At 61.3% G+C, this 12,052-nt stretch overlaps 1 protein-coding gene across 2 annotated transcripts; it reads right to left on the bottom strand.

The window, feature by feature from the left end:
- Window positions 1-314: 314 nt before the first annotated feature.
- Window positions 315-11,532, bottom strand: CARHSP1 (calcium regulated heat stable protein 1). 2 transcript variants are annotated; one of them, XM_043914291.1, is made up of 4 exons: window positions 11,406-11,532; window positions 3,375-3,539; window positions 2,589-2,711; window positions 315-743 (listed from the first exon to the last, which is right to left on the bottom strand). In XM_043914291.1, exons 2-4 carry the CDS (start codon window positions 3,530-3,532, stop codon window positions 581-583), a joined length of 444 nt encoding a protein of 147 aa, XP_043770226.1. In that variant the 5' UTR covers window positions 3,533-3,539; window positions 11,406-11,532; the 3' UTR covers window positions 315-580. The 2 variants fall into 2 exon arrangements, with proteins under 2 accessions (XP_043770226.1, XP_043770225.1); XM_043914290.1 differs by lacking the exon at window positions 11,406-11,532 and adding an exon at window positions 10,615-10,752.
- Between the last annotated feature and the right edge of the window lie 520 nt (window positions 11,533-12,052).

Genomic DNA, 12,052 nt, shown 5'->3' on the forward strand with positions numbered 1-12,052 from the left:
GGCCCCAAGACCCCCGCCCTCCCCGCCCCCAGCCCCTTGGATCAACCAGCTGAGAACCGGAAAAGTCTGCTCTGCCCAGGGCCAAGGAGAGACTCACGAATAGGGGCGGGGGTGGTGCGCGCGCTTGGGTGGGAATTCCTCCTGGGAAATCACGCAGGGTCCATGTCGCTACCCAGAGGACCAATCTGGGGATTCTCAGCCTTCAATTCCGGGGCGGGGGTGGGGTTGTGGGAGGGACTGCGGGCCAGGGAAGCCGCCCGACCCAGCCCCTGGGTGGGGCTCAGACTCTCCACTCAGCCACCAGGGAGCGCCTCTCCTTTTTCAATGCTTTTAATGTTTTTCAGATGGTGAGATGTTGGTTGCGGTGGTCGGAGGCTGTGCTGGTGGCCGAGGGCACCCCCGTGCCTGCCCCCATCTCCAACCCCTTCCTCCAGGAGACTCTTAACAGGGACCACGCTCCCCCCCCTTTCGGATGCCCCATCTCAAGCGGCACAGTTGTCCTCTCCCGTCTGGTCCTGCCTCCTCCTGCCCTGGGGGCTCTCCCCAGAGCCCGGGGGGGCCAGGGTGCCTCCGGCCGCTCCTAGGAACTGACGACGTGGCCGGACCAGGTCTCGTGTTTGGTGCCCGGCGCCAGGTGGGTGATGACCACCTCCACGGCCTGCAGCTTCTCGTTCTTGGGCGGGATGGAGCACATCTTATAGGTGACCTCGTCGCCTTCCATGGGGACGTACTCCCCCTCCACGCTGCGGGGCGAGGAGAGACATTCAGGGCTGACGCTGGGAGAAGGAGCTGGGGCAGGAGCTGCCCCACCCCCACCCCCCACCAGGCGGAGCCACCAGAGCCCTCGGTCGTGACTGAGGGTCCCCTGACCCAATCAGCTCTTTTCCCGGGGCCTCGGCTGCGGAGACAGAGATGGAGCCCCGCCCCCAGGGATGCTCTCAGGGTAGTTACACGTGGGCACCTTGGGGCTTATGGATGGAAGAGCCGGGAGAGAAAGTCTTGAGCCTGAGCATCAGAGTTGGAGGATGACCCCCCGGGGGTTTCCTGAGCAGCAGCCCAACCCCCCGCCCGGTCCAGGAGTCCCGGAAACCGGGCTGCACCTGGTTTCTGGTTTCGGTTGTTCAGCTCCTTAGAATCCCACGGAGCTTTCCAGAAAGTCCTTTTCCCTCTCTTTCTACAGGACATGAGTCACCATCTCACCCGGAATGAGGAGGTCCCCATCTTGATGCCGCCTTGGCTTTACCCAACACCCCCACCCCAGGGGAAGTATCCCCTTTGGATCCTTCAGGCCAAGTCCGGCCAGCTCTCCCCTGGGACTATATGGCCTTGACTGAAGAATCACATTGCAAATCGCACTGCCCTCTTTGCTGTGGCCACCAGGAAGCTCAGGAGTAAAGGTGAGGCGTTGCTTTAGCGCCGTCCTCATGTCTACACTGTACAGCGGGTCTGTGAAGCCCAGGCGTGTAGGGACGTTGGAGGAGAGTAAGGAAGCATAACTCTCCCATCTCAACAGACGTTTACAAAAAGAGCCTAATTTCAAAACATGGTTTCTACATATTGTCAGGCCTGCTGTGTGGGGTACCTTACCTGCCACCAACAAAAAGACTGGGGGTTGCTGAGGTCAAAGATGGGGATGGGGTGGGGGGGCCGATCAGGTCCCCACAAATCTGCAAGCTGCTTCGAAGACCAGAGGTGGTGCCCAGCCTGCAGGGCACCCTCCAGCCCGAAGGCCGAGGATGTGTGGGCCCCACCCTGGGCGCCCCCTCCCTCCTCTCCCCGCCAGGGTTTCCAGACACTCAGGAAGGAAGGACGTCAGTGAGCAAGTGGCAGGAGAGAGGGTCCAGCCCCACACTTCCTTCCTGGAGCAGAGTTCGGTCAGCCCCCAGCCTCACCAGGGCAGGGTCCCCAGGGGAGTGCAGGCACCCACCCCCAGGCCAAACACAGGCTCACAGGACTCACAGGGACACCCGTGCCTGCCCACCAGACACACAGAGGCACTCAGACCCACCCCAAAGTGAAAGTGAAAGTCGCTCAGTCGTGTCCGACTCTTTGCGACCCCATGGACTGTACAGTCCATGGAACTCTCCAGGCCAGAATACTGGAGTGGGTAGCCTTTCCCTTCTCCAGAGGATCTTCCCAACCCAGGGATCGAACCCAGGTTTCCCGCATTGCAGGCAGATTCTTTACCAGCTGAGCCACCAGGGAAGCCTAAAGAAGGTTCTCAACTCACATGCACATACACACAGAGATGCACACACACAGAGAAACACACACAGAGACACATGCACACAGACATATGCACACGGAGACACACACAAGCGCATACACACACAGAGACACGTGTGCAGACATATGCACACACATGTGTGCATGCACACACACACACACAGTCGCCTGCAGTGTCTCACACGCTGCCACCACCACGTACAGGCTCACACCCCCAGCCCTGAACACTGTCACACAAGCCTGGCCCACACAACCTCATCACACTTGGCACCCACCCAGCAGAGTTCACACACTCCCCCTGCCTCCTCCAGGCCACAGCGCCCACCCCAGCCCCAGAGCACCCCGATCAGCCACTGACTCACTCGGAGATATGCAGGAAGATGTCAGGGCCGCCGTCAGCCGGGGTGATGAAGCCGTGGCCCTTGGACCGACAGAAGCATTTGCAGACTCCTTTGTAGACTGGGCCCTGGGAAGCCCGCACCGTCCTGACAGAAGGCAGGGAGAGCATGAGGGACCCCCACCAGCCCTCTAGGACAGCCCCCTACTCTCAGGGGCACACCCAGCTCTTCCCAGTTCCCACCCACAGCTGTGCCTTAGGGCATTCTGGGCAGGGCCACCATGTACAGTTGTGCAGGTTGCACACTGCACAACTCTGGGAGCCATTCGCCGAGAACCTGGTGACAGTGACTCTCTGCATGATGCTGGCAAACTTTTTCAGGCCTCAGTTTCCCCGTGTGAGTAAAATCCCCCTGAGCATCCCTCCCTCTGAAGGCTAACTTAGCAGCAGCCTCCACATGTTGGCCTGAGCTCTACCCCTGCCAGGCACCGTGTGGGTCCCCTGCAGTATAGTGACCACCCTGCTACTGTCCCCGTTTTGCAGCTGATGAGGTCAAGGGCTCCCAGGGAAAAGGGACTTATGTGTGGTTAAAGCCCGATGATCTAAGACCCCAGCGATTTCCCATCCCTGGCCACCCTCATCCCTCACCTGCAGCTCACGACAGGCTCAAGAGGGGCCTGGGGGTGGCGCGGTGCAGGGTTTATGAGGCGCCTGCCCAGCTTCCCACCATCAGCCCTTTCCCAATCCCCAAGTTTCCCATGTGATAGACAGGGATGTGGAGGTGACCTGTCTGGAGAAGCCCGAGACTCACGCTGAGAAGGTCCTGGTGCGGCGAGTGGGCAGTGGGCTTGGCACCACGTTGCCCCGTAGCGGGGACGGTGAGCGATCCCGGGCCTGTTGGGTGTCCAGCAGCCCGGCCGAGGACTGATGGGTGGGGGGCTGGGATGGAGGAGGTGGCTCAGATGACATGGCTGACCTGGAGAGAGACGGGGGCCTCTCAGGGACTCACGCCTCCTAGGGGGGCTCTCCAGATGCCTCCCCATGCTCACACCGGACAGTCTGCCATCTGAGACTCGAATACTCCTCTGGCTGTGGAATGCAGGCTCCAGGCTCACTCAGCGTGGACGTCACCTGCTCCAGAAACGCGCCTGCTCGTCCCAGTTGGGGCAGGTGCCTGGTCTGCGCTCCTGTTGCAGCCATGCGCCTCCCTCTGTGACAGCTCCGCACGGGAACACCGCGAGGACACCACTGGCCCCCTCTTTGTTCCCAGGACCCACACCACAGGCTCTGGCACACTCGGCGTGCATGCGAGCTAAGCTGCTTCAGTTGTGTCCGACTCTTTGCAACCCTATGGACTGTAGCCCACCAGGCTCCTCTGTCCATGGGATTCCCCAGCAAGAATACTGGAGTGGGGAGCTATTCCCTTCTCCAGGGGATCTTCCCGACCCAGGGAATGAACCCAAGACTCTTACATCTCCTGCATCGGCAGGCGGGTTCTTTACCACTAGCGCCAGCCAGGAAGCCCTGGCACACTCAGGCACTTGGTAAATTCTTGTGAAAGGGAGGGAGGGAGAGAGAGAAAAAGGAAGGAGAGAGGGAAGGAGGCAGACAGGACAGGCAGGAATGCTTCAATACCAACTGCCTGGATGAGGACTCCAGCCATTCATCAAACCTTTCCCGACCCCTGTTAAGTGCCGGGCACTATGGGGAAAGGGAAGCAAAAAAGGGACCCACACTCGGTGCTCCTTCAGGAAACTCCGGGACACAAATCAAAAAGGGCTCAGACCCCAAGTCAAGTCTGCATCCAGGAGGAAACCCGGGGCGCAGGGGGAGTGGGCAGGAGCACTTCAAAGGCAGCATCTCTGGCCACCAGGCCCCTGACTCAGATCCAGGCCTTGAAGTTCATTTCCACCCAGCCCAAGTCTCTGATCGCTGCTGAGAAATGGAATTCCCTCTGTGACCCCTAACACACATCAGAGGCCAGGGGCAGACCCAGCTGGAGAGAGAGGACTCTAGAGCAGCACGTGGCCGCTGTACCCAACTCGCTGGTGGCCCTGGCTCAAGGCCATGAAGAAAGAGCCCAAGACCAGGAGCCAAAGGACCTTGGCTGAGTCCTTTCCGCTGTCTGGGATCAGCTGTGCATTGGTGCAGCTGGGTGGGCATCACGCAGCACCTGCTCAGGGTTGGTGTGGGGGTTCAGGTGGGGCAGGTGCGGGCCCCCCGGCCCCAGGAAGGAGAGGAGCCTGACTCAGATGTCAGCCCCCCTTCATTCCCAGGATGTCACCCCCCCGCCCATTCACAGGGCATGGTAGGGCAGGAGCAGCTCCACTGGGTTCTGCGAGGTTCACACGAGGTTTTCACATTTAAAACACGAGCTCTTTTAAACATCCCAGAGCTTTGCCCCCGCAAGCAAGGTTTCCAGCTAGGTTTGGAAAACTAGCAGCTCCGGCAACCAGAGCCTCCAGTCCACCTCCCCACCACCACCCCCAACCCCCGCCACCACCCTGGCTTTCCTGATCTGCAGGCATTTATGTGGCCCAGGGCACCAGCTTTCAACCTGCATTGCCCAGCAGCACCCCTCTGCCCCCAACCCAAACCACCTGAGAGCCAGGCCTGATTCCTCGGGGGTCAGGCCCACCTCTGCCCCCCAAGAGGACCAACCGGATCCCTCCACGTGGCCCCGCAGCCCCCTACACACTCCCCTTTCAGGACTCAGCTCCGTCTGGCTGGGAGGGGAGGCAGCCAGCTGGCTCCCTGGAGGAAGTGACATAGTACCTCCTGACCCTTCTCTCAGCTGCGGCCTCGGCCAGGGAGGACCGCGAGTCCCGGGAGCCCCCACCTCAGACAGGCCCCGGCGGCTTGGGGTCAAGGCTCCGGCATGACCCACCAGCACAGGTCATAGAGTCCTAGAATGTTCCAATGCCTGGGGTTCTGGGAAGGGGGGCCGGTCCAGAAAAAGGGAGGGCCCCACACCCAGGACAGCAGGTGGGAACCACTGGGGCCTGAGGACACCAGAGTGAGGCGGAGAACAGCCCTCCCCATCCCCACCCAAAATCTCCCTCTTTCCCCTGCTGTCAGGCACCTCTGACTTTAAATCCCACCCTTCCAGCTGTGTGATCTTGGGCAAGTTACTTGACCTCTCTGGACCTTGGTTTCTGTATCTGGAACCTGGAGATTTTTTTTTAAAAGTCCTGACTTCACACCAGCATCAGTAAGTGAAATGACATAATACATGTTTTAAGCATTCTGCACACCCTCCGCCCAGAACAAGTGAGCATTTAAGGATCAGCTACAATTGTTATAACCGTCATCATAAAGTCATTCAACAAACACGCACCTGATGGCAGGACCTGTTTATGGCAGTAGAGACACAAGACAGCAGGACTTCCCTGGTGGACCAGTGGTTAAGAATTCACCTGCCAGAGCAGGGGACACGGGTTTGATCCCTGGTCCGGGGAGACTCCACATGCTGTGGGGCAACTAAGCCCATGAGCCACAGCTACTGAGTCCAGGCTCTGCAACAAGAAGCCCATGCACTATAAAACTCATAAACAAACAAACAAACAAGAGTGGGCCATTTCTAAAACAGAGGGCGGCTCTTCCAGTGTGATAAACAGCCTGTGCAAAGGCCCTGAGGTTGGCAGAGGCAGGTGTGACTAAAGGCCAGCAAGGAGACTGGGGGTTGGGGGGGTCACTGGGGAAGGAGGGGTGAGAGGCAGGAGATAGGTGGGTGGAAGGGCAGGCCAGCTCAGGAACTAGGGCATTATCATCATCCCCACAGGTCTCCACTCTTCTTGCCCATGTCCATCCATCTGACTGTCCCCCCGGCCCCTGCCATGCCCACCTCTCCCGAAAGCAGGTCTCAACTGGGGTCCCCTTCTCTCTCCTCCCCAGCCCCTTTGACTCTCCCAGGACACCCAGTCCCGCAGAGATGCCAATAGAAGCCCCTGGCTTGGGGACAGAGCAACCTGAGGGCAACACGGGGTCTCTTCCAAGTCCTGGGCCCCAGCACTGGGGCTGGGGCAGAGCAGGGTCCCCCTGACCAGCCTCAGGACCGGCAGCCCCCACTGGCGTTCACGCGGTGGGGCTGTGCGCATGCGCACTTGGCAGTGGGAGAAACTGAGGCATGGAGGGCCGCAGAGCCTCCAGGAGGGAGTCGGGGAAGGGAGCTGCCAGCCTGGGAGACGCAGGGGCTTCAACCACCACCCTGCCCGCCTCCAGAGGGCCATCCATGCAGAGCACAGCTGAGGCGGGGGTAGACCTGGATGGGAGCCAGCCACCCCCCCCACCCCCCCACCCCCGGCCTGCGGGGGTGGGGGGCGGGGACAGGGAGGAGTGAAGGGCCTCTGTGTGGGGAGGCATGGGTTAAAGTCCAGCGATAAGGAAACCAGCTGGCGGAGGGAGGAGCCAGTCACCTAGGAGCCGGCTCTGGGGTCGGCTGCTGCCCCCAACCCCCCCACAAACACAGATGGGGGTGTTGAGTGTGCAGCAACGCCAGGGGGAAGCTGGCCCTGGAGGAGGCAGGGCCCACCCTACTAGCCCCTGCTCTGGGGCCTCTCACCTCCCTACAGCTTCATCCACTCCCTACAACGGCCAGCAGTCTGCAAAGGGTCGCCTCAGGCTGAGGCTCTAGGCCAGACCAGAGATGGGCCTCAGGCCTGCAGCAAATTCAGACCAGGTGTCATGCCCAAGGCCTGTCACAGCTGCCGAGCATGTCTGCATGAGTGCATGCACGTGTGTATATGTGTGTGGCTGTGAATGTAGTGTGTATGTGTGCACATCCATGAGAGTGAAGCCAGGCACACAAGCGCGTGCATACATATGAGCACCAATGGACTGGGCAGGGAGGGGTGGAGGAAGCCACCCCGCCCCCGGCACCAGCAAGGCCTTTACCCTGGGAAAGGGCAAGAAGGGGGCCTCAGCCCAAAATAGCCTGGGAATTTCCCACAGGCCCTGTGGGTCCTCCAGGAAGGTTCACAGAGCTCAGCTGGGCACAAGGCTCTGGTCTTCCCAGCCCCTCTTCCACCAACCCACACATCCAGGGACTGGAGACCCACCCAGTCCTGCGGAGCCCCTGCCTTCCTGCCCTCAAGCCCCACCAGTCACATCGAGGGCAAGTCTGAAGCGTCCCTGGTGGCCCAGTGGATAAGAGTCTGCCTGCCAATGCAGGAGACACAGGTTCAATCCCTGGTCCAGAGGAGCAACTAAGCCCGTGCACCAAAACTATATTGAGCCTGTGCTCTAAAGCCCGGGAGCCACAGCCGCTGAAGCCCCAGTCCCCTAAAGCCTGTGCTCCACAACAAGAGAAGCTAAGCGACAATGAGAATTCCTTGCGCCACAACCAGAGTAGCCCCCTCTCACCTCAATGAGAGAAAAGCCCGCACAGCCACAGACACAGCACAGCCAAAATAAAATAAATAAGGACAAGGCTGTCTGAAGCCACGTAACCAGTTGCTGACTCCAGGAAGGGATCCTTGGCAGTGCTTTCGGTCATTTACACTTTAGTGAGACGTTTGCAGTTCATTTCACAAGGCTCCTCCATTCTTGGTAGCTTTCAGGCCCTTGAGGGCAGGAAGATAGGGGTGGGAGAAAAGAACTGAGCTTCTTTCTCAGCCTGGCAGCAAAGCCAGATCTCATCAAGCCTACTCTGAAAAATGGGGTGTGGAGCCTTCCCTGGGTTTCTGGATGGGGGAGGCCAGGGCAGGGTACCATGTTCTGATACCTCCTAGCCAGGGGGCCAGGCCCCTGCTGGCAGGTGAGAATGAGTTCCAGGCCACACGATGGGAACAGGACAGAACACTTTCCTAAGACAGGTATCGGGTCCCACATTCTGCATTTCTAAGGAGCTCCCCCCAGCAAGGCAAGACTGATACCGAGTAGTACTGGTTATAGGGTTACTGGCCCGGCCCACCTCTCAGCCAGCATAAGGGGGCCACCAGATGAGTCACAAAGTCACCCTAGCCCACCCAGGTGCCTCAGCTGTAAACTGAGGCAGAGACGCCGCCCTTCCCCTCTCCACCTCCAGCCCAACTGAGCCCCAACCCCGCAGATTGGGGGCACTTGGGCCGAACGGGTCAGTGGAACAGCGGGGTCCCAGGAAGCAGGAAGAGGTTCACGAAAAGAGCCCCGAGGCGAGCTTGGGCCGCATTCCTCTCCGCTGCGCCGGGGAGAGCGGGGCTCAGATCGGGGAGAGAGGGGTCGGGGGGAGGGGGAAAGAGAGAAGGGGAGGGGAGGGGAGGGGCCCATGGGCGGGGCCGGGCTCGGGGCCAGGAGGGCGCGGCTAGGGAGAGGGGCAGGGCTCGGGGGCCAGGAAGGGCGTGACCAGGGGAGGGCGGGGCTCGGGGGCAGGAAGGGCGTGGTCATGGAGAGGGGCGGGGCCCGGGCCAGGGGGCGGTGCCAGGGAGGTGGGCGGGGCTCGGGGCCAGGGAGAGGGGCAGTGCCAGGGAGAGGGGAGGGGAGTTGGGATGGGGGAGCGGAGCCTGGCAACGGGAGGTGGGAGGGGTCGAGGTGAGGAGGGGGCGTCGAGGGGAGTTGCGGGGGCGGAATCAGGGGAGGGGGCGCGAGGGAGAGGCGGCCTGGCTGGAGCTGGCCGCGCCCGCAGCAGAGAGAAATACGAACAAGACACCGAAGTGCATCTGAGATGCCCATGCCCGGGGTGGGGGTGGGGGGCGAGCCCAGCCGGGAACTGCTCGGCCGCCCCGGAGTGCTGGGAAGAGGCCGGAAACCCGAGGACCAGCGACCGGGAAGCCGAGGCGCCCTCCGTCACAGCCCTGCCGTTAGCGTGCCCGGCCCGCCCCGCCCGGCTCCGGGCCTGGGAAGCGCCCAAGCCCCTGTGGGTAACTCGAGGCCGATTCTGTATCCCCATCCCATCGCCCCCACTTCCAGCCTTCCTGTATACCATCTTCGCCTCCATCCAGGGCTTCGATCAGACCTGAGTCTCAGGCCTAATTGTGCTCTCCGCTCCCTCTGTGACCCCCCCCCCCGACAAGCGACCTCCCCGTTCCCTGCCTCAGTCTCCCCATCTGTCAAATGGGACGGTCCTGGTGTAGCCTTCCAGCCCGGCGGACGGAGGGTGTTGTACAGGAGGGTGCCAGATACAACGGCTTCAGGCAACAATAGTCGAGCCGCTAATGGTAGCACTGCCAGGCTCCGGCCGTCTAGAATAATCCCTCCCACGTCCGTCTCTGCTGATGGGACACAAACCGAATGCCCTGACTTTGCCACTCGGTGAGACAAAGACCGTTCCTCTCCCGAGGGGGCCTCCCTCTTCCCCGCCCAGGCCTCAGAGCCCGGCGATGGGCCTGGCCCAGCTCTTCCCGAGCATCTACTCGGGGCCGGGCTTCGCGATGCTACAGGCCCTGTTTCTGCTCTGTTGGGGCTCCGGGGAGGGTGATAAAGACCGCAGCATTGAGAACCCGCGGCCATCAAGGCCGCCCGGGAAAGGCGAGCATTAGAGGGGGTTTGGAGAAGGTCCCTGGCCCCGAGGAAGGGGCGCCTGCTTCAAGCCCTACAGGGGCCGTGAGGAAGTCATTCCTGGCAGAGGGGTCTGCAGGGGCACAGGCTCAGGGGCAGGGAGGGAGGGCGGGTGCCAGACAGGGGCTGGGACGGTCTGTCTGGGGGAGGGCGATAACAGAAAACTCTGGTGAAGAGTTTGGGACTGAAACGACATCGAGGACATCAATAGGCGATTTTAAGCCCGGGGTTGATTTGAATCTGTTTTTACAAGTTCCCCCTGCGTTCAGGGTAGAGAAGAATATTGGAGGGGCAAGACTGGGAATGAAGAGACCAAGAAATACACATATATTTTAAAAAAACAAATAAAAAATGAAACAGTAGCGAAAGCTCCCGCACCCCAGTCCTGGGTCAACTATCTCCTTTTATTCTCGCACACCCCATTATGGTAGGGAAACTTACATCCCCAGTCTACGGATGAGGAAACGGAGGCTCAGAGAAGCCTTCTGTGTTGCAGTGAGACCCTCCCGCCTGTGGGAACGGAGATCGTGCCTGGAAGGGGCTGAAATCCGGCCCCCGACCCCACTCCCAATACATACATTCACTCCAACCCCAGATAAGCTGTTGGGGGCTTCCTTTTTAGAAATCAAAACAAAAAACCGTTGCATTTCCGGCCTGAAAACTTGGTCTGCCAGTGAGGCCGGCAGGGAGGGAGCCCGTGGGCGCGGGTGAAGTTTCTCTGCACGGCCTCCGGGGGCCCCCCCATCCAGACACAAACACCCCGGGTGAGCGCCCGGCGGCTCCTCCTCCCTAGGGGCGGCCAATCGCACGGCGCCAGGATGTCCCCGCTCCCTCCCCAACCTCCTCGCCAGGCCTGGCAGCGGTCCCGCCGCCGAGCCCGCAGCTGGCGCGGCCAGGCCTGGCTGGGGGCTGGCTCCACCTCCCCGAGCGGCGCCCCCGCCCCGCGCGCCTCGCCCCAGCGCCTCGCGAGTCACCCCATCCAGCTCCATCCAGCGAAAGCAAGGGGAGGGGTGGGGGTGGGGGCCCGGGAGGAGGAGAAGAGGGTTTTTTTTCTGCACCAAGAAAACAGGTGGCCAGGCGGGACATGCAACCAGACGTCCGCGCCAAATCCCTCGGGCTGCTGCCACACCCACCATCCTCCAGGCGGGGATGAGTAACCCGCGCTGCCCAAGCAGGCCACTGCCGCCCGGCCATTTCCGAGGGGCCCAGAGACGCAGCCGGGGAGCTGGAAGACCCTTCAGAGTGGGAATGAATGGGGGGCAGCGGGGGCAGAAGAGGCCGAGGTCCCATGCCAGAGGTTCTTGGGCCTCCCTCGGGGCGAGGGCACCCCCACCACGCCCTTTCTGGGGTCCCCGGAGAAGCTGCCTACCTGGCTATCCGCTTCGCTCCACCAGGCGCTCAGCTCCAACTGCGGGGAACCGAGCTGGGTAGGGGGCGTGGTTGGCAGGGCGGGCTCGCCGCGCCCGCCCCTGACCCCGCCCCCTGGAGCTCTCGGCCAATGAGGCCGCGGCCTCGAGGAGGGGCGGGGCGGGCGGGACCAGTCCCTACGGGACCTTTGTGTCCGCGCGCGGGACTGGCGGGAGCGCGGGGCGCATGGCCTTGGGTGGGTGGGTGGGGGTGGCCCCGGCTCTCGTCTGTACTGCACACCCCCGGCCGGAAGTCTCCCGTGAAAAAAGGAGAGCATCTATCTGGTCGTCGCGCCCGAGCGAGTCCCCATGCCGACGGCGTCGGATTTGGTCCCCGACTCGACCTTCGCTCCAGAATCCGGATGGGCCCCGGGCACCTCCTCCGTTTTAGCAGAAAGAAAAAGATACAAGAATGACGAGAAGGGATGAAGCGAGTGGCCGAAGGGAGAAAAAGCAAACCAAAAAAAAATGCAAAGAAAGAAAGAACAACAGCGAAACTGGGAGAACTGATTTCGTTGCTTTTGTTTTGTTTTTAGTCTCTGCTCCTTGAGTCCTCCGTGTCTGCAGGTAAATGAACTTACTCCCATCTTACAGGAGGGAAAACCGAGGC

The sequence above is a fragment of the Cervus elaphus genome, chromosome 10 (assembly GCF_910594005.1).
Source record: "Cervus elaphus chromosome 10, mCerEla1.1, whole genome shotgun sequence".
NCBI lineage: Eukaryota > Metazoa > Chordata > Mammalia > Artiodactyla > Cervidae > Cervus > Cervus elaphus.

Bases quoted from the DNA above. Each gene is read 5' to 3' on its own strand.
- CARHSP1 (XM_043914290.1), bottom strand. The intron at 2,712-3,374 runs GTGAGTCTCGGG...GCCTTCTGTCAG, and splicing joins CGCACCAGGACCTTCTCAGC to GACGGTGCGGGCTTCCCAGG. The intron at 744-2,588 runs GTGAGTCAGTGG...CTCGCCCCGCAG, and splicing joins ATCTTCCTGCATATCTCCGA to CGTGGAGGGGGAGTACGTCC.